The following is a 25,657-nucleotide window of genomic DNA, read 5'->3' as shown; positions in this document are numbered from 1 at the left end:
ATTTGTGCTACAACATTCAGATGGTTGGGTCAGAAAACTACATGGTGTGAACTACATAAAATCATGGATCCATCCTGCATTGTATAAACACTTCATGCTGCTAATGGTGTGGGGAGTATTTCATTGGTTCATTTTGCAGACCCTTAGTACAAACTGAGGATCTGTTAAACCCTACATCCTACCTGACACTCAATAACACTCAGGTGTTGTTGATTGTCTGATGACTACTTCCAGCAGAATAACAAACCGTGCCACAAAGCTCGGTTTCACACTGGTTTCCTAAAACATGACAGTGAGATCTATACTCAACTGCCTCCAGACACTAGATCTCAATCCAATAGATCACCTTTGGGTTGTGGTAGAACACGAGATTTTGATCATGGATGGGCACGAACTGTGTGACACCATCATGTCAATATGGACCAAATTCTCTGAGGAATGATTCCAGCACCTTGTTGAATCTATGACATGAAGTATAAAGGTTGCTTTGAAAGCAAAAAGGAAACCCAACCTGCTACTAGCAAAATGCACCTAATAAAGTGGCCACTAATCTATTATAACCTTACAAAGTATTGCTCAATCTGATCAGCATTTTAGATTATTTTCGTTTTGTAAATTCAATTTCAATTTGTGTCCTGTGGGGATTTTTAGACCAAGATAATAACAAAACATAAAAAACCTAAAACGTTGTAGTTATACTACAAGGTATGAGAGACCTCTGAGAATGAGATTTTGCAAAGGTTGGCTCCGCCCCAGTGGAGGTAAGATGTTTCGCTCTTTTATCGCTCTTACCAGGCGATAAAACAAAAAGTCAGAATACCCCTGAGAGCACATTTCAAGTTTCAGATAATGAACAATGACAGATGAACAAGAGCAGATATTTTGTGTAAACACATCTTCCTGTAAAAGTACCACAAATCCAACTTAGAACACTGTGATGTATTTCACTGTATCCAGTGAACTCTGCCACATGCACACAATAGATAAGACTGACATGGCTAATTATCGCCCCATAAGCATACTCCCGGTCATATCTAAAATAGCTGAGAAGTGGGTGGTTAAACTCCTCACTGCTCACCTAGAAAACACCCAACCCTCATTACATTCATTGCAATTTGGCTTTCGGGCACATCACTCCACAGATACTGCCCTGTGTATGTTAGTGGAGAACTTGAAGAGCTTGCTGGACAAGAGTCCCTGTATTGGAGCTGTATTTTTAGATCTGAAGAAGGCTTTCGACTCTGTAAACCATCAGATATTGTTGTCCAGATTGACTCAGTTTAATATCTCCAGTCAGGCTCTTCAGTGGTTTGCCTCATATCTCTCACACAGGAAACAGTGTGTGGTGTTGGATGGGGTTAAATCTCCATATTTAGATTGTGATACAGGGGTTCCTCAAGGATCTGTTCTTGGGCCCTTATTGTTCTCTCTTTTTATCAATAACTTACCTGAAGTCTGTCCAAATATATTTGCTCAAATGTATGCGGATGATGCAGTTATATATACGCAAGCAAATAGTGTCCAGCAGGTGGCAAAAGATCTTACAGCTGCTTTAGCATTAATGCACAGCTGGCTGGAGGACTCATGCCTAATGTTGAACACCTCAAAAACTATGTATTTTTCAAAACGCCCCTTAAACTTGAAGCAGTCAAACATATTCCTGGATGGAGTAGAGCTTGAATTAGCTCCAGAATTTAAATATCTTGGGGTCATTCTAGACCCAACATTATCCTTCAAGAGTCACATAAATAAAGTGTCCCAGGTACTTAAATTTAATAATCGAAATTTTAATCATATACGTAATAATTTAAATATGAATGTTGCAAAAACTTATTTTTACTCAATGATCATCTCTCATATGGACTATTGTTTGACGTCCTGGTCACTTGCTTGTCCAACAACACTTAAAACTATTGAAAACATTTATAAAAGAAGTTTAAAACTACTTGACAAAAAACCAACTTCCCACCACCACTGTCATGTGTTAAAAAAACATAAATTACTGAACTTCAATAACTTAGTGAAACTTAAAAGAGTGTGTTTAATATATAAAGTCTTACACTCCCTTGCTCCACCACCAAAGGAGTTCATTAGGCATAAAGAAAGCTCAGACAGGACCACTCGAGCTACAATCCGAGGAGACATGTTTATACCCCACAGACGGACAGCATTTGGGCAGAACGTCCTTTCTGTCAAGGGCGGCCATCTGTGGAACAGTCTTCCTCAATCCATTCGAGAATGCTCTACATTCAATTTGTTTAAGGCAAAGGTTAAAAACTGGTTATGGACAAATCAAGTGTGTGATCATGTATAAGTTGTATAGTTTTAATGTTTTATTTGGGAATAGAATAGTGTGTATGTGTAAGTTTGGTGATGGAGCTTTTATTATGAATGAATGATGAATTTTTATGAATTATTATGTCTATTTTTTTATGTTTAAGGACAACAGATGGAAATTAGCCCTTGGCTATAATCTGGTATGTTTACATTCATGTAATTTTTTTTACATTTATGTTCATTAACATGCACTGTCCTAAATAAATAAATTAAAATTAAATTAAAAACACAGTGGCTGAGGTTACAACTTCTGAGTAAAAAGTAATAATAGTGTCAAAAAATAAGCCTGTTTTAATAACTACAACAACTTTAATAATTCTAGTTACATATAACTTATTATATTACGTACCTAATGCAGTGGCCAGTGAGTGTATAGTCACTTTATTTTTAAACTTAGATTTAACTTTTATTCAGATCTTTATTAATTAATTTATTTGCATTTTGTTTTTTTTACTGCAGTTACGCAACATCACATTTTTAACAGGTTACTGAAAGTGTTGAACCAGAGCCGTTATCTGGCAGAATCCAAAGCGTCTCATCAGCTGAGATCATCTTCCGTTAAAACCAGAAAAACAGGAAAGAAGATTTTTCAAATCTTTGCCAAGAGGGAAATTCTCCCTTCCCCCTCAGCATTACAAATTTCCACAGAATCTTTTAGACATTTCTGGTTTAGTTTCTTGTAGAGCAATTTCCAGAACATTCATTATGTTTTCCCTTTTCAGGTCTTCTTCTTAGCCTTTGGTATGACAGGAGGTGGCTCGATGTTGAGCTCTAGCCGGAGGTCCTCGAGGCTCTGTTCCCAGCGCCTCTCGTAGAAGATGCTGAGGACGCAGCGAGCACGCCGACCGCTCTGCAGAGCCCATGGGCCCAAAGATGTGAAGAGTGACTGTAAACGACTGGGAGAGGCACAAGGAAACACAAAGAAGGAAGATGAGAGCGTCATATAACAATAATGAGGAAACCTGGCAAATAAACAAGTCACAACAAAGTCCCCTGATACTGAGGAAATTCACAGGTATTAAATGAGGAAGACTATGATTTGCAGGCAAACAGCCCACATACATGTCATCATCCCACACCCACGCACATGTACTCACTTACAGGATTTCACTGATTTTACTGTTTCCAGATGTTTTACTTTGGATTTTTTACACTGTATCCACTAAATCCAAGTACAAAAGGACTTCTGATCGCCTCGGTTATTTTCTCTATTGTGCTGAACTGAAAGTGAAGAACTGTTATTAAGATGAGGCGGTCATTCGATGATGACAGTAAATGCAAGTTTGGCTTCTGGGTAACTGAGATGGTTTATTGCTTTTTATTTCAAGAAACAATGACACGTCAAATACTCCAGAAATGGACCTAGATGGATTTACATACACTATATTGCCAAAAGTATTCGCTCATCTGCTTTCACAAGCATATGAACTTGAGTAACATCCCATTCTTAATCCATGGGGTTTAACATATTGGCCCACCCTTTGCACCTATAACAGCAGAGTGCATGACTAGGTACTTGATTTTATTCACCTGCTGCCATGGAAGTGATCAGAACACCTGAATTCAATGATATGGATTTGGGAGTGAACACTTTTGTGTACAATCTAACATTCACTTCCACCTCCACTTGGAGAGGGGTCCGGGTTTTCACTTCTCCCTCTGGCTCCCCCTTTTTATTTTTTACTCAACTCTTTGTCATGTTTCATGAGAGTAACTGATTACAACATTGAATTCCTTCCTCTTGAGCTTGCTGTTCCCCTTTTAGAACGATATTTATCTGATGTTCAATAGCTGGATTTCTTTCTTTCTTTCTTTTTTTTTTAAGCTAGAATTCTGTTGCAGGAAGGGAGCTGACTTAAAGTCTGGGTTGCGCAAAAGAAGACGCCACACACAACACGCTCTGTTTAGACCCAGACCAAACAATAGTGTTTGACTGATGGCCCTTAATATAAAGACTTCGGACTTTACGTTTCCCAATTTTTGCTTCAAGTTATTTTGTTATTTACATAATAATGTAAATAACCTAATAATTATCCTTATTGCAGTTTTAGAGGAGCGGTGTTTCAAAGGATAGTTGCAGATTTCTGTCAGAATCTGCAGATTATACAGTACAAATAAAATGTTCACGTTGTGTTCCCAACAGTTTCACTAACATCTACACTGGATGGCCAGGAAGCGTTCGCGATGTCCTCTCGGGCGCTTCTCCGGCGCTGATAATTGGTGTCTGTTTTGTGTCAGTGACGTAAAAAACGGATTTAATGCGACATGACCGTTCAAACAGCAGTCGCTTTCTAAAACATCGGCTATGTATCGGATTCAGTACCTCATACGAAAGTGACCCAGATCGGATTTGAAAATATCAGATTTGTGTCGTTCACACTGTCATACCATGATCGGATATGGGTCGCATAGGGTCAAAAAAATCGGATTTGATGCGCTTTCGCCTGCAGTGTGAACGTAGCCTTAGTTACCAAGGTAACAGATGCTCTGGCGGGGTTTTTCACTGAGCCCTGAGTTTCTCTCTGACTCTTCCCCTCTTGCTGAGGCAGCTCTGATTTAATTTCCTTTAATATCAAAGCATGCAACAGAGCGCATCGATGTTCATGTTGAACTTCCAGTTAAATATACATTTTTTAGCCTTTAATGTGACCGATTTGTGATTAAATAGTAATGGATGTAGAGCGCACCTTTATAATTGTATCATTAGTTATTATTAATCTCTGGTTTTCTTCAGTGTGTCATTCCCAACTGAAAGCAGCAGATGCCTGGTTCTGCTGGAGGTTTCCTTCTGTTAAAAGGGAGTTTTTCTTTCGCCCTGTTGGTCATTGGTGGGAAGTCTTGTTGTTTTTTTCTCTGTATTATTGTAGGGTCTTTACCTTACAATATAAAGCACACTGAGGTCACTGTTGTTGTGATTTGGCGCTATATAAATGAAACTGAATTGAATTGAAATACTGTATTAAAATGGAGAATCCTGGTATCAGAGCTCCACTGATGATGTCACATTTTTTCATAACCTGCAAACAAACTTAACACGAGGTTAATGTATTCAGAGTTTATCATATAAGGAGTTTAGCTCTAAACTCAACATTATTCCTGCTTTTTGAAACAGACGGCAGCCTGTAATCAGACTCAACCCAACACTTACAGAAATTTCAGCAAGTCAGTCAAACTGTAACTCTCCTGTTATCCCAACTATACCTTGCATTTAGCCGTAGTGGCCCCAGCACAGCTCCAAGAGCACACATGGGAAGCCCAGTCTGAGCAGCTTCAAACCATTTCACAGCGACTTCACCTGAACGGAAGACACAGAAAAGGACACAAACATGCAAATTAAAGATTAAATTAGGAGAAAGAAAAGGAGAAGTTGTCAGCCAACAGTTTTTTTTAAGTGTATTAAAAATAACTTCTGTGTAAACCCTATTTCTCTTCTCAGAGTTTTTGGCAGGTTTATTCTGATATAGAATCGGTCAAATAGGAGATGCCTGCAAAACTGAAAGCTCAGGTCAACACTTCATATCAAATGGACTTAAAATGTAGGTTTAGAGATTTGTAGGTTTGCAGAGACAACTGGATGAGAAAACTTGGGAGAGAAACAATGAAGTTCAAATCTCAAATCCAGTTTTGCTGTAAAACTGGAAACATTTGTTCAGACACGCACAGAATAACTCTCACTGACATATAATTAGGTATGCACTATATAAAAACAATGCATGGCTTGGCTGTGAAGTTTCTATAAATGAACTTTTACTTTGCAGATGAAAGTAAATGTCAGAAAATAGCATTTTCAGATTACACAGAACTCGACTCACCCAGCATGTTAGTGGGCATGCCCAGTAAGGTGTGCAGTAAGTCGTGGACCTCTCTGTATCTTTGCATGACATAAGCTAGCTCCTCGTTGTCCACAAACTTCACGTCTGCTCTTGAGTCAGGAGTCACATCCTGAGGGAAAAATTCAAAAACGGAAGAAGGAAGGAAGCATGTTTATATCAAACAATAAGTGTTTACAAATGCACAAAAAAACATGTACATATGCACATCACATCAGCAAATACTCACATTGTCCTCCAGAAATCTGAGGTATTCCCTCCCAAAGGAGCCGTCAGGCAGCGAAGCCATCTTTGTCAGATCGAGCGTAGACAGCCGGATCCTCGGCCTTTCTCTGCAAGATCAAATCAAATAATAATAAAGCGCAACACTAATTCCAAAAAAGCTGGGATGCTGTGTAAAATATAAATAAAAACACAATGCAATGCAAGCTTAACCATATAGAAAAGCTGAGACCAGCTGCTGGACTTTTGGATTCCAGCTGCTCAGCAGTCCTGGGTCTTCTTTGTCATATTTTCACTTTAGCATCGTCTTGCTTTCAGGCCTTCCCTGAAAAAGATATCATCTGGATGGGAGCATATGTTGCTCTAAAATCTCTATATACCTTTCAGTTGCCTGATGTTACCTTTCCAGATGTGCACTGTTGCACTCCCATACCATTAGAGAGAGATGCAGGCACCGATAACAAATTGAATAGTCACTCTCCTCTTTAGTCTTGCAGCGTCCATGTTTTCGCTCCAAAAATTCTAAATTTGGATTTTTTCTGACTACAGAACTGTTTTTGTCTTTGCCTCAATCCACTTTAAATGGATAGATTAGAGAGGACAGCAGGGTTCCTGGTTCAGATCTACATCTGGGCTCTTCTTTGCACAATAGAGCTTTAACCTGGATTTGTGGATGGCATGGTGAACTGTGTTCAAAATGATTTCTGGAAGTGTTGCAGCGCCGCCTGACAGTCCAAAGATAACAGACATCTAGTACCAATTTTGGCCTTGCCTATGCGCACAGAGATTTCTCCAGATTCTCCGACTAAACTGTTGATGATGAGCAACTCAAAGTCTTCACAATTTTACACTGAGGAACATTAACTCTGAAACTGTTCAATGACTTGTAGATGCAGTTTTCTGCAGACTGGTGAACCTCTGACAATCTTTACTTCTGAGGAATGCTGCCTCTCAAAGATGCTCTTTTTATTCCCAGTCATGTTCCTGCCATCAAATTACAAAAATGATACATTTTCTCTGTTTAAACATTTAATTTGTTTTCTATGTTCTATTGTGAATAAACTACAGGTTTATCAGATTTGCACATCACTGTATTCTGTTTTTTTTAACATTTTAAACAGCATCCTTCGAAGATCCAAATTCATTCACATTTTTTTTAAATGTGCCTGAAGCAGAAAGCACTCTGACGTTCTGCCACACTGACTCACGTTAGGACAGCGTAGCCTTCAGGGTCATTTCTCATCCTGTCCCTGAGCTTTATGAGCGCTAGGTGTCCCGTTGTCTCCCCGAGGACTGCAACCATGTCTGTAAAGTACCCAGAGTTTCATGAAATCCAAGGGCACCGAGTGCAACATCATGACAGTACAGTGAAATGTTGACGATATTTTTATTTACAGTAAAGAAACCATGTGTTTATTCTAAACAGGTCACTACTGTTTACTCATCATGGAAACAATACTCAGAAACTTCACAAACTTTTAATCAGTCTGCTTTAAAGACGGAGCTGGGAAAGACCTCTGTGCCTGTGAAAAATGCATTTTAAAAAAAATCCATTTATTTATCAATTTATTTTTGGACATGAATCGATACTAAGCAGTGAATGTCATGAGAAACCTCACTAAATGTCAGCTGACAGGTGTTAAGACTCTGTTCCTTCATTTAGGTTTCAGGGTAACTAATATGTGGCTGTAATTTGTATTTAGTCTCATTTTTGTTTCCAAGACATTTTAAGTCACGTACTAAAGGTCTCCAGAGAATAAGCCCTTGAGAATGAATACAAAACGCTTAATCAGTACATGGGAAAAGAATCTAATCAGTGGTATCATTTCTGAAAAATGGAAAACAATCCCAATCTGGAGCCACATCAAGGTCACAGACTTGTTCACATCCCTATCAGTTGGATACTGGCTGAGATCAGTTTTACCAAGAAGCCAAAAATACACTTTGCTTTTTTTTATTCTTACATATTTTTGTGCTATTTTGTTCTTTCTTTGGAGACCAAGAAGACATTATGTACAGTGAAAACACTGCCTCAAAAAAATACATGTAAATTAAGGTTAGGCTCCGATCACTGTGATTCAGACACGAAGGCAAAAAAGTTCAAATGTAAATGTTGGCACTAAATTTTATACCGTTAACTCCAACGCCACTCAGTCCAAAAACAGCTGTGCTTTAAGGTTTATCCGTGACCTTGTAAACAGCACTTTGATTAAATATCCTCATCTTAACCGATTTATAGTCTAACACACAGAAAGAAAACCAGTGCACGCAGAAATGCTTATATGAGCGTCTCACCATGTCTGTAGGGGTTCTGCAGTGCCGCCACACCTGACCCAATGGACAAGAGAGCTTTTTGAACGGCGGTGGTGGGAATATGTCCAGGGTACAGTCCATCGTAGTGGATGTTTGTAAACTCAGTGCTGCTGCTGTGCAGCTGCTGAACGCAAACTACTAAGGAAAAGATGGAGTGGCATTAAACACTGGACTATTCTATACAGACTATTGCTGTTATAACAAAAAATAACTGAACAGATTATTGATAGTGGAGTGTCTAAATACCAAAACCTTTATGGCAGGATAAACCATTCAGAGCATTTATTTGTAGTAACAGACTGCACTGCACATCAAAGTTATTAGAGTTAACTAAAACTAGATGACAGGGGAAAAAAGAAAAAAAGTTTTAATTAAGTAAAATGAAAATAAAAACTAGACTTTTGAAACAGATTAAAACTAAATGAAATGACTTTTTTGAACCTGGAAAACTGACTAAAATTACATTAAAAAATACAGAGGAAATATCCTCAGTTACTATCTGTTAGTATGGTAAATATTTTATAATAGCTTGGCTGATGAGGCATTGATGGATATGTGTATTGAGACTTTAGATGTCTTGAACAATGTGAATCAACTGCTTTCAAAAGATGTTTTTTTTTTTACTTAATTTTTATTAACACTTAAACAATTAGTCATTCGTTGTTATATTACAGTTGTCACATTTACAGTTATGGTGGCAGAATATAGCATTCACATAATTACTTTTTTATAATAACAATAATAATACTACTAATAATAATAATGATGATATGATGATGCTTAAATGTAAATAAATCTAAAAATGAAAAAGATAAATAGATAGATGGAGCAAAGGAAAAAAACACAACCATAATTAAATTAATATTTCCCACTATGTGTTTCTCTCCCTTCATTGTTCAAATAATGTAAAAATAAGTCTCCGTCTCCTCATAAACAAGTCTTTGTTCCATTTCTAATGTTCCATTAGATAGAGTTCCCAAATTCTAACTCCAACCACATATGATATGATGGAGGGTTGTGTTTCAGCCATCAGATGAGTTTTTATTGTAATACCTGCACTGATTTTCCTAAATCTTTCCTCTAATGTATGGCCTCAATGGAACAAAGATTATAGGGACTAAAAGTAACACTGAAACCAGTAAAATTAAGTATTTTCAAGCAATAAAACCTACCTGAACTCAAAGTGAAAAACTGATTAAAGTAAGTGATAAAATCAAAAACTAAAACACAAAACAATAATGACAACAATGTTGGCTCCTTCTGAAGAAGGAAGCCACAGTCCTGTCTTGTGTATGTGTTTTGGCAGAAACGTGTGCTTAATTTACGTCACATTTTGTGTCCGTACATCTGATCTGCATGAGCTCCATGAGAATAGATGGCACCAGAAACACATGGGACACAAAGATGGAGAACACTTTCATTTATATGAATTATAAATCACTGACATTCAGCACCGTTTGATGACGTGTCAAAAGATCATTCCAATGTAGGGTGAGTTACTTTCAGGTATATGTGTTGTTCGCCTGCTACAACGCCTGCTTTTTTCTAAAGAGTGATTCAGTAAACAATGATTAACATTTCCCTGATGTTAAGCTAACAGTTGCTTAACATACTGCTAAGTAACGCGTAGCCCTGTGCCTGGTGCATGCTGACAGCGAGGCTCCCACACTACTTCTTCACCAACTTACCACCAGGTTTATTTTTAAGAACACTAAGCTGTAACACAGAGGACACCTGCTTAAACTCGTACCTTTAGAAACTGTAAAGCAGTGTCGCCGCCGGTTGATCCATCGGAAGGGTATCAGCAGCCACATTCTTTTGCGGTAGTACGCATGCGTGAGTGTAGCACTTTTTTTGTGTTTCGGAGCAGCCCAAACTACGTTGAGAGGGGTGCCTTTGGGCTTCCATATAAAAACCCAGCCGTTACTGCGCCCTCGCTAGCAGCAGCTTAAAACCAAGTGCGCTTAGTGACACACCCGTAAATTATGATAAAGGGCGAGTTCTCCTTCTCTTAGTTGAGTTGCGTTTTCCCCTCGTTGAGAAACACAGGCCAGACGCCAAGGTTAGTCAGTTTGCATGCTGTGAATCCCTTCCTATAACTCACTAGCAGTTAGCTATCTGAGTAGTTGAATGTACAAGTCCTAACACCAAACACACTTTAATTTTAGCTGTTTGAAGTTTCGCAGGTGCTCATTAAAATAATTAAAGTGTATTTTACGTGCCAAAGTCTACGGTTGCTTTAAAAAAAAGCACTAGCCCAAACTCTAAAATAATACTTAAAATGATTACAGGAGCTAATCCAGTAAAATAGATGCAAAACAGCCCACATTACAGTGGCTAAGCTCTCTGGAAGCTCTCTGCTACTCTCTGCTGTTTTTATATAGCTTCCAGTGCTTACGTGGTTAAGGGTGTAGCTAAGTTACGAGGTGAAATACTGTGTCAGTGGTGGTGACGACTGTAAGATCCGCTGACAGTCTTTGCGAACTCGGTGAGTAAACATTCAGGTTTTGGCTTTTGTATGAGAAAGGGTCTGAGGCACCCTGCATTTTCACACTGAACTTGCAGTAAGTTCATCGTGAACACGCAGGGCAATAACATGGCGAGCTCAGAGGACGAGTCTCCCCAGGAAGAGGATGTTTTTTAGGCTTTGAGCAACGCTGGGTGTAGCTTTAAAGAGCAGCTGTGGTTATTTGTCTGAGACAGAAGTTGAAATGTTGAGACTGAAATTTTGTACTCTTTTTTTGTTGCTTTATTTCGTTGTTGCTGGTTGTGTTGTTCGTTTCACAGAAAAGTTTGTGCTGCTGTACATGACAAAGGTCACTTTGCAAGGTTTAGCTGTACGTAGGCCTCGTGTGTGTTACCTTTATATAACTTCACTTCTTTTTTCTGTTATTTCAATGCACAGTGTTTCATTGTCTATTTCTCTGACAAAGATGACTAGTTTCCACGCGATCCAGTGATTGCTCTGAATGGATGTTGTAATTACAACCTTTGACAGAAGTTTCTATGGACACATCTAAACACGAGCTTACATGCCTTTTCGCTCACAGCAGGTTTCCTTATCCTTTCAGTTAAGTTTTGTAAGAATGAAGTTAGGCTTGAACTTCTTACGCAATACCAGTAACAGACAAGTTACTCATGGTTTAATGTGAAAGGGGTGAGTGGCAGAAATGAATTGCTTTCAAATAAATACACATAGGAGGAAAGAGCTTCCAAAGAAAAGCAGCATTTCCTGCCTTAATATGAAATTATTAACAGTGTATTCAAATCATATATTTGTATGTGTTCTAATTCAGGGTGAGATAAGTAAAACTCTAAAAATAAACGTTTAGGAATCTAGATTTATGCCAAAGAATTTCATTTTGTTAGAAATTTCTAAGATTTAAGTAACAGTTTAGAGGTTAAATCTGTGTGAAGCACAGTTCAAATAAAAATGAAATGAAATGTTCCACTCTAAAAGCTGGATCTTTAGACAGTAAGCTCACCTTGGCTGTAGTGTGATTCATCTAACTGAATGAAGTAAAAAATCATAAAAGTTTCTAACTTAAATTCTTGTAGACGAGTTTGTAGGAAGGACACAAAGCTTCTTAATTTTTTTTGAGCTATGTGTACTTGGATTTACTTATATTATGTTTATTTATTTATTTATTGAGTGATGTATTGGAGTTGGATTGTTAACTATTTCCAGTTTCACTGTTAATACTCCCACCGAAATTAAAACAGGGGCTTTCCTCGCATATATCTTTTGATTCAACATCCACTTTCTGTGTGGTCTTACTTCCCCCCATGAAAGTTAGTCGCTTTGTTTGAAAAGGATCTAAATTGGTCTAAGGAAAAATCCACTGAAAACATGATTCAGATATGTTCTGCTTGGAGACCATGTCAGCAGAAAGTTCATTGAAAACTCGTGACCATCAGGACTTGTGCTGTTTTGTAGACACAATTTGGAATTTACCACTTTATTTCTTTGTGGGGGAAAAGCTGAGCTGTTTTGTTGGAATTGCATACATCATTCACATTTAGTTAAACATTAACATTTACTTTATGGGTGTTGTTCTGTTCAATTTAAGACCTGCTTTGACATAAGAACATAAATGGTTGAATGGTGAGACAGCACTGTTAAGCCGGGTGCCTTTTGCACACAGTTTTACCAGACTGACAACATAATGTGTTACCTTAACCCTACAAACACCACAACCTTAAACAACCATATTTTCAAGTTGTGACATGCAAAGGTGCACTTTGTCCACATTCTTTGCAGTTTTCTTTGACATGCAGGCATGTATTATATATAATTTATACACCTGTAAAACCCACTTACACATGCAGTGGGTGTGTGGAAATATATCAGTAAGAGTTGTCATCTGCTGGTTATGGGAAAAACAAACACTAAACATTCCCCACACATTTTTTTCATAAGGGAATTTTTTATATATACATATATATAAATTGCATAATACCAACAGAATAAACATTTACAAAAATCTGTGACAGAAGGGATATTTGCAAGGACAAAAGAAGCCCTGGTGCTGTTCTTTATGCAGTGGGTGAAATAACTGGCACTACATGCTATACTTTTAGTCTGAGGTAGACAATTGTAGGAACCGTGACGTGAACTGTGCCAGATGATTACTGGCAGTGATAAGTGATTAGGAAGCAGACAGTGCATAATAGTCTGGTGTCTATGAACCAGGTGGGGTGAGTTTTCTGCCAGTTGGGCATTTTCTTTATTCACTTTTTTCTTCACATATTTCAGTCTGAAATGATTTCCTACCATAAAGTACTTTACTGGGAGAATGATTTTAAACAGTTAGAATTAGTGAGGGAAGATATTGTTTAAGTGTAAATGTAAAAAATATGTTTACCATCTTCTGATTGCCAGAGTAAAACTCTTGATAATTTCTAAGACATACTGAACACAGTTAAAGGAGGTAATTTAACCAAAGACCATGAGAGTTTCCTAAATTTGGTGCCTTAACTTAACCAGGTATAAAATAATATAACTTGTAGAATATATATTCAAAAAGGGGCTTTAAGTTAATGGATTTAAAAATTGAATTCATGTAAAGCCCAGATATTGAGTACATTTAGAGTACATTTCCTATTTGGAAAGAAATTGTTGCTGGACATTATATTTTAAAATGCAAAGATATTACATGTTGAACATCAGAATTTAGTTTTGTTTTAAAGTTGAGCTGATTGTGAATTTGATGCCAGCAACATGGTTTGAAAAAGTCAAGACACAAATTGTGTAATCTGGTGAAGCATCAAACATCTGATTGGGGTAATTGGAAAACAGGCAGCAGTGTAATTGGGTCTTAGTCTTTTAGAAGTAAAGATGCAGAGGAACTGAGAACTCTGAGAGAGACTCCTTGGGAAAATTTAAGCATAACTTCAAAAGAATTTGTGAATTTCATTATCTGCTTTTAAAAAATGAAAACAGTCCAGGGGAGCTCAGGAAATTGCTGCACGGTCTCAGAAATACTTGCAGAAACAAATGATGAATCCAGTTTGTTGTTGCTGCTGTCACAAATTGCAAATTATGCATAATTACTTTATTTTTTAGAAAGTTTAACATAGAAACAAGATACAGAAACATCAAAGTGGAAAACTGCCCAGTTCAGAAATGGATAGATGGATTTATGGATGGAGCCTCCTGTAGGTTAAAAGACAAAAACGGTACCATCTAGCTTATACGTGTAGTCGTTTGTATTAGTGATCGTGGCTTGAGTGATGTGCACACCAGCGAAGTCACCATTAATGCTGAATGACATGTAGATTTTGGAGTGACACATGCTGCTATCCAAACAGCTTTTTCTCCACACAAGTTGAGCCACATTCTGCAAAGAGCAGTGGGATGCAACACATAACAAACATTTTCTGCATCGTAAAACCAAAATAATAAGTGCGTGAGAAAACGACTCAGTGATTCTTTTCGATCCCTGAATGCTTATAAATTAATAAGAAGTAATGTAAACCTTTGCTCTTCCCTTTGTACATGTTGGAGACATCAATTCATTTAAAATCTCAATTTCAGTATTTGATATATTTTCTTTGTGCCATTTTCATCAATATACAGATGAACTGATTTGCAAATTTTTTTACATTTTATACAGCATCCTAGCATTTTAACAAAGGGGTCGTATAAATATTATAACTACACACCACTCTGTATGCATTAAACTTTAAAGAACATACAGGATGATATGAGCACAAACCTGGTTAATGGTAAATTTGACTTAAGTAGCTAATGTTAAAACGATTTTAAAAATGGTCTGTCTTTCTCGTCCTTTAATTTACGCCACTGTGTATCACTGCGCAAACCTTCAGTACCCGCTATTACTTAGTTAAACTTCCTCAAGTTGAGCACATGGTGGAGCTGTGGCCAGCACCCCTATAAGTATCATTCCTGTAAGAAACCGTGACTTAAGTGATCTTTTAGTGTTAACACTTTAAAGCGAGCTTGAAACTGAAACAAAGGTAACAGAAACTATTTGTGGAGGGTGAGAAATGTTGACAACATTGCAGGAAAAGTATTTAAAGGAAAGACTCAAAATACACATGGGAAGAAAAGCTATGCTGTCTTTTGCCTGGCATCATCATTTTTTCTGTGAAGTACTAAAGATAACAGCAAAGCTCGTGTAAATGCTGCGTTTGCATTTCACACCGTATTTACTCAAGCATCAGAAAGTGAGAACTATTTTGCTGGTATTTCTCAGTAGAAAGATGCTTATCTGATTATTATCTGGAAATGCTGTACAACAAAAACAAGTTCTACATTTCAAAGTTACTCAGCTATTTGTAAGCTGGACATACAAAGAAAATTTGCAGGGGATTTTTTTTTTCAAACTGGTTTAGATACGTGTTTAAATAGATTAGGTTGTATATCCTGATGCTGCTTCTCCCACAGTTATGTTTATCCCACCATTCACAAGACTTTTTCTGGTAACTCAAAAAGAAAAAGTACCTATGTCTTCAGGTCATTTGACTTGCTGATCTTGTCGCAGCCGTTGCAGTATTAAGCAGGGTTTTCCATATTTTTGAATATTATTACCATGCTTTTCTTTTTTTGTGTGGCATTGCTGGCTGTGCCAAGACTTACACAGTAGCATGGACAAATATTTCCTCGAGGGTCATACAGATTCTCATGGTGATCTTTTAAATAGTTAAGCTTGCCAGTAGATAATTCGCTGCTAGTTTGAGTTTCTGGGTAGTTTAGATTCCATCTGTGCAGTTAGTTCCTGTTTAGTTAGTTGACAGCTGTTTCTCTGTGTTCTCATTAACAGGATATAGCAGCAGATTGATGGAGAAGAATGGCCCGTATTTCTTTGGACTGTCCCAACTCTTTACCAGGGATTCCCCTCAGTGTCCTGTCAGTGCCCATGGAAAATAAATATAAATGTCAGCAATGTCTCCAGGTCCTCAGGAAACCTGTCCAGGCTCAGTGCGGCCACCGCTTCTGTGTACACTGCTTCAAGCAGCTCACCAGGTAGACTGGAGGTCCTTAGACCAAACTGCTTACCCCGCACCTAATGTTTCCTATCTTACTGGAGATGCTTCAGCACATCCTTTCCTCATCTTTCCTCAACTCTGGGAGTTTTGTCCAGACAAGATCAGTTATTAATGCAGACTCATGCCCCACATGATGGACCTGTAATACTGATGTCTGTGAATCACAAGGATGTGGTGTTGCTGATTCATTCTAAAGGTCTTCTTTCTAAAACTTCCTTTCTGAGTCATGCACACACTGGTGAATTGTTAATGCATGAGGTGTATTTGTAATGAATACCCAATACAGTGTTTTCAGTGCCTTATGTATTCAAATTCATTACAGAGTAATCGTAATGAATATTAACGAAAAATAATACATGAGGAAAAACACTGGATTTGTAATGAATATTCACTACAAGTACAAAGAGGTGACACACCAACGTATTTGTAACGAGTATTTGTGATGTGTATTCGTTACAGATACATACATGGATACATTAATTAATTTCTAGTTGATGTCCATTTCTGTTATGTGTTATCTAATGTTTCATGAAAGTATAATTAAACAAAATGTGACAGAAAATGTGGAATTTTACCATTTAATTTTTTTTAAAACCGCCAGACTCTTTGTTAATTCCCCAAACATTTACACAACAGTACCACAAGTGCTTGTGAAATGTGTGGATTTCGCATGTGATTTGTCTGAGTGCTTTTATTTGTTTCAAAATAACCAGATCATGTACGTTATAAATTCACCATGTGATGTGACACGGACACACGTGCTCTTTGTTTATGCTTGTGTGTGTGTGTTTTGGTTATTTGTTTAATCGCCTTCAAACTTGCTAAAGCAATTTTTTTTTTATTCTTTTTTTTTCTTCTTGTCCCACTGATATGATGCTTACAAGCTTCTTTTCATTGCCCTTGCATTGATTAAATGTTCATCTGCTCGAGGTGTAATCCACACTGGTCAGCAGTTGCTCCAGTTTTGGATCAGCAGGAAATTGTTGCTGACTGTTGGCGTCGAGCAGCTGCTTTTACAGTAAAGTCACAAACCTGTCTTGTTTGGTAGTTCTGGCCCAAAGCCATGTGAAGCCTGCCGTCAAGAGGAGATATACGAGGAACCCATTTCCATTCTAAACAGCAGTGAGGTAAGCCTTTATATTTATTCAGGTTAGGTTTCAAACCCACCATCTTTGTTATGCTAGGAGTAGTCAGCATGCAATGTGTTACTGCCCTTTAGAGGAAAAAATATGACTGCAATCTGGCGGGGGTTTCCCTAACCACACAATGCATCCTACTCTTGTCTGCTTTCTTTTAAGACTGAGGGAACATTGAAGGCTTTATGAGTTCACTGATCTCTTTGTTTTTGCCCTTCCCCCCACCCCCCACCTCACAGGCTTTCCCAGACAATGCAGCAGGCCGAGAAATAGCAAGCCTGCCAGCCAGGTGTTTGAACCAGGGCTGTAACTGGACTGGATCTATTAAAGAGTATGAGGTAAAGTATGAAATCTGTCTTCTCCTGTGGCATGGGCATTGCTGCCTTTTACCTGGGTGTAGGTTTACGCTACCAAAAAAGAGCCTTGTCAGTATTTATTAATCTACGTGAGAGGTTAATCTGACCTATAATCTGCGTTCCCGGGTCACTGTGTTCCCTGAAAAAACCTCAGCTTTCACAGCACGTTCTGTACGCTATGGGCTGCGTCGCTGCAAACAGGAAGTGAAACTTAACAGGCAGCTGGAAAGTCCCAGCCTCTCCTCATTTATCAACAAAAGCTCAGTGGAAAGTACCAGAATGGAACAACCCTGTTGAGCTTAGCGTGACTGGGTTACTGACCATTAACCATAGAGCTGTTAAGGAAACTGCTTGTATTCATTCAGTTTAGCAGAAACCCAGATTTCATTGAACACAGACTGCAGTTTGTAAAACTCTATGAAAGACACGTGAAGTAAATAAAGCTGGTTAGTGTGTGTGTGCGACTGAGCCTTGTGTGTGTGTGTGTCTGTCTGCAGCTGTGTTTCTACTCTAAGCATCAGTTTTAGATGAGCTACTTAGTTTGTGTAGTAAGCAGATGGCACCATGATGCTAACGCTGTGAAAAGGATGTTTACAACAATTCTTGTCTGTTTGTGGTTTTAACTAAGCGTACCAGTGTGACCTAATCTACATCAATTTTGTGAGTGTGCGTGTGTGCATGTATGTGCGCGCGCGCGTGTGTGTTTTTCACCTGGGAAATGTTAAGATGATGATGTTTAAATGAAACCACTAGGCTAATGTGTGGGATTTGCATGGATTGGAAATGGGATCCCAAGCAATAGCATGCAGATGAATCTTCCTCTTATTAAAAAAAAAAAAAAAGAAGGCACCAAAAGATCAAAACCTGCCAACCTCTTATTGTTGCTTCACAAACTATTATTATGCTGTGTGATACACCCACTTCGCAAATACTTTTGGTCTGGTATCTTAGTCACTGTCACTGTGTGGAAAAAGCTACAAATTGCTAGCCGCACACACCCATAGCGAGGCCTTCTGAAGCTGGGAAAAAAATAGTCACATCAAGGCGTTGGAGTGTTGTGGCGAGGTCAGGGATGAGATTAGGAATCTTCTAAATGTGAGTCATGTTTATTGACGCGATCCGGTTCAAGATTTTTGAGCGTAGCAAGTCTGGAAAGTCAGCAGTCAAAGCGAAAAACAGGCTAACATACCTGAGCTTCTGCTTCTGGGTCTGCAGCGTGCCTTTGGTAGTCATTCTGAAAGACGGCAACTTCCCTGTCGATTAACCCCACCTTAAGCTCCACCCCGCCTGTGTGATTCCCGGTATTTTTAAATGGCGAATACACAGCTTTAAATATATTTCTTTAATTATTCTACTTCCACTTTTTTATTTTTGTACTTCTCTTCATTATAATTCTATTTCTATGGTACATTTTCATCCTTTTTTTTTCTATCAGATGTTTGTGGAGCTCGCTTTTTGTTTAAATTTCGTTTGCGTAGCATGTCATTCGAAAGTAAGAAAAGTGCATATTTTAATGGGGGTTGCAATGAAAAACAACTAAATATCAAAATAATCTTGATCATAATCGTGTGCACAATCATAGAACTGTATTTATCTCTTTCATACTCAGATCAGTGTATTGTGTTTTTACTTTCACTTTTTTTGTCAGTTGGAGGTGTATTTTTTTTTTTTTTAAAGAATAAAACAAAACAAAAAACCACCTGTTTTTCCACATAGAAGCTAAGGATACACCCTGTACCCACAGCACTACACCTTCATTTAAACACTTCCTGAAAAGCAGTTATTTATCAGTGATTGGGAAGGGTTTGGCCCAACTGTCAGTTTGCTCTTTCACGATGCTGAAAACCTGCTTTACACATAACAAACAGGAAGTTCGATAATAATAACGAATAAAAAATGTCTAATATTTTTAGGCTCAGCACGAAGGTCGCTGTGAATTCGAGCGGATACTGTGCGAGGGCTGCCAAACCCTTATCCTTCTCACGGAGAAGGACAGACACGATGAGAGAGAATGCGAGGCAAGAACTCTCAACTGCAAATACTGCAAGATGACCTTCAACTTCAAAGAGATAAAGGTGGGACATAGAGAGACTACACTAAAATACGCTGTTCTTTGTTTTTCTTCTTCTTTGTTGGCATTAATGGACACAAAGTGACGTTCTGCTTTACGATGCATTTCAGGCCCATGATGAGATCTGTCTGAAGTTTCCCATGCAATGCAAGGACTGTGGAAAAAAGAAGATACCAAGAGAAAAGGTTAGCACTGTTACCTTCAATGTAATCTAAGTGGTTTTAGGTCAGTACTCCCCAAAGTCTCCTTATAAGTTTCTTTTTGACTAGGAGTCCTTCACTTCCACTTTCCTGTTGATGCACTGTTTATAAATGGTCTTTTCTCTTTGTTCGTTCTGCCTTTCAGTTCAATGATCATGTGAAGTCTTGCGCCAAGTCAAAGAGCACGTGTCCATTCAGTGAAGTGGGCTGCAAGTCTATGGTAGGTGCAGTTACATAATCACCTCTCAGTGTGATCAAACTCATTTTTGTCATTGCGTTGTAGTAGTTTGGTGCTTATTTGTGGTTTAAAAAGGAGTCTAAATGTAAGTACCTTACAGTAAGGTAGTAATGTGGCTTATACTTTTGCTGTTGTAAGTAAATTATGAAGTTGGAATCAGATGAAGGAGCTGGCCTGGCTAAAGTCACAGCATCACTGTTTGGTGTTTTTACTGTTTTGTTTTCCATCAACATAAGATATAATGAGTGCCTGCTTTGTGCCTGATGTATGCAGTGAATCTGAGTAGAGCGTATGATGTAGCCTACGTAAGCAGCACATGCTGTTTCCAGTATTTATACCTGTGCAGGCTGTGTAGTTATGTGTAGTTATACTGATTATAGGGTTTCAGAAGCGTAGATTTAACAAAGAAGTCTAAAACCACTGTTAGAGGTTTAACTTCCAAAAGAGCCAGGGAGTTTCCACTAAACTAATCATCTCCCACCAGCTGCTTTGTATTTGGAGCACAGATAGATGTGAGTTATCTCGTGAAAGCTAGAATATGTTGCACACAGAAAAGATTTCGGTGGGGGTCATTGGATAAATTAGTCTCATTGCAGAGCAGATTCAATGCTATTAAATGCATTTTCTCATCTCCTTCTTCCTAATGTGTTCCCTGAGGTTAGTCACGTGACCCTTTCACATGAGATATTTCGCGCTTTGTGCTTTTGTCAGTAGTTTAAAGTTGGCTGAGCTCAGTTTGGCAAATGTGATGTGATATGATATTACACCCAAGCACCAATGAGAGCTTAGGAGCCTTTGAATCAAACCATGGTGGCAGTTAAGGAGGTGTTTGCTCATGCTGCCGGGAAGCCCTCTAAAAGATTAGATAAGGCTGTTTTCTCAGTTCTTCTCGAAGCAATCAGCACTACTCAGCAGGCATCTTAAAAGGCCTCCAGACACATGCTTAGAGCAATTTTAAGCTTTATCTAAATTGGGTTTACTTTCATTGAGCCAACAGAACAAAAGAAACTGCATGTAAATACTCAAAAGTGAAACCTGTTTAAAAATATATAAAAAATTCCCAGCTCGCCCCTGCGGGCGGTCTATCCTTCAAGCTTGGGTCCTCTACCATGTGTATATAAATGTATCTATATATATCTATATCTATATATAGATATAGATATATATACACACACATTATTTATAAGTGGAGGAGGTGAACACAAATCAGTCCCATCACACATTCAGTTCACAGGAGTAGCGATCAGTCGATCCAAAGACAGTTTATTTAAAAAAGATATTTCTACTCATCTGGATTTAAAAATTGCCAGTTACAGATGGCAGCACACTGACATGTGATTACTGAAACCACTTATCCGGGTTTGGGTTGGCGGGGCAGCGGTCTGCGCAGAGAAGCCCAGACTTCACTCACCCCAGCCCGCTCTTCCAGCTCATCCTGGGGGACACCGAGTCATTCCCAAGCTGTCTGAGAGATGTAAAATCAGTCTTAGGAGTCAAAATCTTTTATATTAACACACTGAATCCTTTTTCAACCGGCTGGTTTGATGAGTCTGAACCTCTTCAGAGTGCAATCACAGCAGTAGTAAATTTGTCCTACTTAAGGCACAAACTGGACACCACAGCCCAAGCACTCGCCTGGGATTAAAACTAACTGGTTTGACCTTTGTCGCAATAAAACTTAGACGAGCTCTCCTGTGTTTCTGTGTCAGGTAGAGAACGGGAAGCTCTGTGACCACGAGGTCAACTATACTATGGAGCACTTGCGTCTGCTGCTGCCTCTGGTGCTGTCAGCGACTCGGGCTCAGTCAGAGGGCTCTGGTGCCGGGGAGTGGCAGGAGGACTCCGGCGTGGGCCTGTACAGGGATCCTAATGAGGGAGCCGGGCCCACGACCTCCGTGCAGTCTGTTGACCTGGAAAAAAAAGTGAGTCTCAACAGATTTGATGCCGCTTGTAACCACTGTTCATTTTGTGAAATGAGAAAATAATGATTTGTTATTTACTTATTTTTTTTGCCAACAGGTGAACGCTTTAGAAAACATTGTGTGCGTCCTGAACCGGGAGGTGGAGCGCAGTTCTGTTACAATGGAAGCGTTCGCACACCAACACCGCTTAGACCAAGAGAAGATCGAAAATCTGTCTAACAAAGTCCGACAGCTGGAGAGGACGCTGACCATGAGAGACTTGCAGCTGTCTGAGACCGAACAGCTGGTGCGCGAACTCCAGTTCTGCACCTACGACGGAATATTCGTCTGGAAAATCTCCGACTTCTCGCGCCGAAGGCAGGATGCCGTGGCTGGTCGAGCGCCTGCGATGTTCTCACCAGGTAGGATGGAAAAAGATCACGGTTGTACACGTGTGGTATGCTTTTAGGTGAGAGGGATTTTTCTGTTTTGTTTTGAGGTCATACAGTTCACATGACATTATCTTCTGGCGTGTAGACGGGGGGAATTCCACGCCGCTACACCCTTGTTGTTCTTCAGGGAGCATGCATGGCTCTGCTGATTTCACATGAAGCTGTTTTAGGCTCTGTTTCCATTTCTGACCCTTCTTTTTTTGGTTTTTCCACGCAGCTTTTTACTCCAGCAAATATGGCTACAAAATGTGTCTAAGGTTGTATTTGAATGGTGACGGGACGGGACGGGGAACGCACCTTTCACTGTTTTTCGTCGTCATGAGGGGAAGGTGCGACGCCCTGCTGAAGTGGCCGTTCAGTCAGAAGGTGGGGAACCGTTTTGATACGTTGAAGCGTGAAACTCTCGATGAACGGCACGAAACGAACTCCTCTTCTCTTCTTCTTCCCCTCCAGGTGACTCTGATGCTCCTGGATCAGAACAACAGGGAGCACATCATCGATGCTTTCCGACCGGACGTCAGCTCCTCGTCCTTCCAGCGGCCGATCAGTGAGATGAACATCGCCAGTGGCTGCCCACTCTTCTGCCCGCTGGCCAAACTGGCCGGAAAGAGCCCTTACCTCAGAGATGATACCATTTTCATTAAAGCCATTGTAGACCTGACAGGCTTATAAGGGTGTACTGTGGAAGTAACACCAAAAAACACTTTGTTTTGTTTTGCTTTGTTTTTTTTGTTTTTTTCAATACAAAAACAAAAATCTAAACCGAATAATTACGAATTGTAATAATACTATTAATAATAACAGTAGTAGTAATAATAATAATAATAATGTTAATTATATATATATATGACAAAAATACAATGTTATTATCATATAGGTAACTATATTTATATATTATCACATTAAAAGCATCATTAGGATGTCATTACACCTTGAGGGCGTGCGATGTGACATCTGCACTCATTCCGAGGATCCATCTGCAGTGAATCAGTGAATCAGCGGTGGGAGCTGAGAAGAGCTCTCTGAGGAAAAAAGGGTCTGAAGTCATCTGTTATCCTGATGTTACCCACCTTATATCTGTATTGCATCTTGTAGATGATAATTATTTCATATATTATAAGCAGCCTAATATCATAATAGATATAATACACCTTCTTTAGCTTTGTGGGAGTGTGTGTGTGTGTGTGTGTTGTTTTTCCCACCACTGTGAGGATTATTTCTAGTTACTATTTATTTATGGCTCGAGATAATTAAAGTTAACTAGTTCTAATAAAATATTTTCGTTTTAAAGGCGCATACTTGTGTTTAGTTTTAGCCACTGTTAGCTCTCATGCAGTAGAGGAAAACGACAACCAATGAAAACCAAACAAGCGCTGATGGACAGGAATGAAAAATACTAGCTTATAAAAACTAGTGTTGATGAGCCCGTGGTGCGTGCACTTGTCACTTAAACGGCTCGATCTGGTAAACATTTTATATAAAATTTTAAATGAATCTAAAGAGGATAAGACAATGATAAAATATGTAGCCTGTTTCAAATAATCCCATACTACTGTATAACTAAATAATCCTGAAACATCTAGTGTTACACAGAGAGGCAATTATATAAATAAATATATAAATCTATATATGTACACACTTTATTGTATTATGTCAGTGCTACTGCTAACTATAATGCCTGATCAGTTGTACTCATACTGTACTCAATCATATAAAGTTAGTTTTGAATCTTTCATGACTTTGATGACTGGTGATTATTTATAAAGTGTTTTAAGGGATGCTAAAGTACCATTTGACCGTAGGTACATTATTAATTTAACCATTTTTCTGTGATTTGAGAGTGTGTATGTGTGTGTGTGTGTGTGTGTGTCATTTAAGATAAAATTTCACAAAATTTTATTTGATTTAATTAAAAGTTCATTTAAAGCATAAAAATACTGAATATTTCCTTGTTTTATTTTTGTCTTCTTTTTTAAGACTTTTTGTTTTTTAATCCTGTTTTAACCTAAACTGGATTAATTGATTATTAAAAATTAATAATTGCTGGATGTAGCAACATGTGAAATGTAGGCACAAAGGTGTAAGCACCACAAATAGCTTTAAGTCAAAAATATCTTGTAAAACACTTTAAAAAAAAGTTTCTTTTAACCACATATTTTCTTACATTTGTTTTTTTTTTTCTAAAATAACCACGTGTGAATGTGAAAATCCCCCCACACACACACACACAGGAATAACACTACAGGTGATTCCTTTTATGTAAAACTCTGATGCCTTCTCCTAAAACAAACAGATGATGCAAACTAGCAAGGGTGCTAAAGAGAAAAAAAAACACAAGCACCACGCCGCAGTCGAAAGCAAAGAAACATAGCTGTGTTTGTTGTGAATATAGATGTGGTGTACCTGTTTATCCTTGCTTCACGTTGTTCTAGGGGAACTCCAGCTATTTCACATATAAAAGGTTTGATATCCAAAGTGCTCGTCAACCCATTCTGTCGTCAAGGAGGCGATTTAAATGATGGGAAATGTGTGAACTTTTTTCATTTTAGGGCAGAGTAGGAACATAAAACCAAGTTTAAGTAGCCTCTTTAGCCAAACATATTGTGGCCTTCCTGCCTTGCAAAGAAACACAAAACCTGCTTTGGTGAATGCCCAAATCAGCAGAAGCAGTGTGCACAGCTGTATTATTGTTGCACCTTTGACTTCTGTGAAGCTCTAATAGAGGTCCAAAGAGTTTCCAATGTAAGTGTATGACAGTTTAATAACAACCTCTTTCACTCAGACCTTGTAGATCTGAAGGTACTGAGCTCAAGCCAACAAATTCCTAAGAATGAGTGAAATGTTTCACATGGATTATGAAATTTAAGACCACTGCTTCCCAGCAGCCTCAGCAATGCCTTTGTACCTCAGGCTGACAGTGGTGAAAACTGAAAATGTTGACTGTGTTAATGTGTAGCATGTCAGTGTGCTGAATTACAAATAAAAGCAGAACTGCAATTCAAGTGAACTCAAAGCGGTAACCCCTTTATTTTAACCATTCCATTTAAACCATGTTTCAGCCTCTTTTTAGGTTTCGGGTCAGTCATGTC

The 25,657-nt window shown here is 38.6% G+C and overlaps 2 protein-coding genes across 6 annotated transcripts; one reads left to right on the top strand and one right to left on the bottom strand.

Annotated features, from left to right (window-relative positions):
- Nucleotides 1–2,702: 2,702 nt before the first annotated feature.
- coq4 (coenzyme Q4 homolog (S. cerevisiae)) lies at nucleotides 2,703–10,584 on the bottom strand. Of its 2 annotated transcripts, none has more exons than XM_005470360.4 (7): nucleotides 10,453–10,584; nucleotides 8,685–8,837; nucleotides 7,598–7,694; nucleotides 6,397–6,499; nucleotides 6,150–6,279; nucleotides 5,539–5,632; nucleotides 2,703–3,233 (listed from the first exon to the last, which is right to left on the bottom strand). In XM_005470360.4, exons 1-7 carry the CDS (start codon nucleotides 10,514–10,516, stop codon nucleotides 3,056–3,058), a joined length of 819 nt encoding a protein of 272 aa, XP_005470417.1. In that variant the 5' UTR covers nucleotides 10,517–10,584; the 3' UTR covers nucleotides 2,703–3,055. The 2 variants fall into 2 exon arrangements, with proteins under 2 accessions (XP_005470417.1, XP_003445227.1); XM_003445179.5 differs by having other exon boundaries at nucleotides 8,685–8,840; nucleotides 10,453–10,583.
- Nucleotides 10,585–10,629: 45 nt separating this feature from the next.
- Nucleotides 10,630–25,575, top strand: traf2b (Tnf receptor-associated factor 2b). 4 transcript variants are annotated; one of them, XM_013268309.3, is made up of 11 exons: nucleotides 10,630–10,764; nucleotides 15,989–16,191; nucleotides 17,263–17,341; nucleotides 17,590–17,688; nucleotides 19,620–19,781; nucleotides 19,888–19,962; nucleotides 20,123–20,197; nucleotides 21,925–22,137; nucleotides 22,235–22,538; nucleotides 22,786–22,934; nucleotides 23,022–23,240. In XM_013268309.3, exons 2-11 carry the CDS (start codon nucleotides 16,016–16,018, stop codon nucleotides 23,238–23,240), a joined length of 1,551 nt encoding a protein of 516 aa, XP_013123763.1. In that variant the 5' UTR covers nucleotides 10,630–10,764; nucleotides 15,989–16,015. The 4 variants fall into 4 exon arrangements, with proteins under 4 accessions (XP_013123763.1, XP_003445283.1, XP_019216609.1 ...); XM_003445235.5 differs by lacking the exon at nucleotides 10,630–10,764 and adding an exon at nucleotides 11,052–11,190; XM_019361064.1 differs by lacking the exon at nucleotides 10,630–10,764 and adding an exon at nucleotides 13,197–13,400.
- Nucleotides 25,576–25,657: the final 82 nt, after the last annotated feature.

The sequence above is a fragment of the Oreochromis niloticus genome, linkage group LG7 (assembly GCF_001858045.2).
Source record: "Oreochromis niloticus isolate F11D_XX linkage group LG7, O_niloticus_UMD_NMBU, whole genome shotgun sequence".
NCBI lineage: Eukaryota > Metazoa > Chordata > Actinopteri > Cichliformes > Cichlidae > Oreochromis > Oreochromis niloticus.
This window is presented reverse-complemented; position numbering and strand designations above follow the sequence as displayed.

Coding starts and splice junctions, on each gene's coding strand:
- coq4 (XM_003445179.5), bottom strand. CDS start 10,516: ATGTGGCTGCTGATACCCTTCCGATGGATCAACCGGCGGCGACACTGC. Junction 6,500..7,597: donor GAAGGCTACGCTGTCCTAAC/GTGAGTCAGTGT, acceptor TTGATCTTGCAG/AGAAAGGCCGAGGATCCGGC. Junction 6,280..6,396: donor TCAGATTTCTGGAGGACAAT/GTGAGTATTTGC, acceptor TTTTTCCCTCAG/GATGTGACTCCTGACTCAAG.
- traf2b (XM_019361065.1), top strand. CDS start 16,016: ATGGCCCGTATTTCTTTGGACTGTCCCAACTCTTTACCAGGGATTCCC. Junction 17,342..17,589: donor CCATTCTAAACAGCAGTGAG/GTAAGCCTTTAT, acceptor CCCACCTCACAG/GCTTTCCCAGACAATGCAGC. Junction 17,689..19,619: donor GATCTATTAAAGAGTATGAG/GTAAAGTATGAA, acceptor TAATATTTTTAG/GCTCAGCACGAAGGTCGCTG.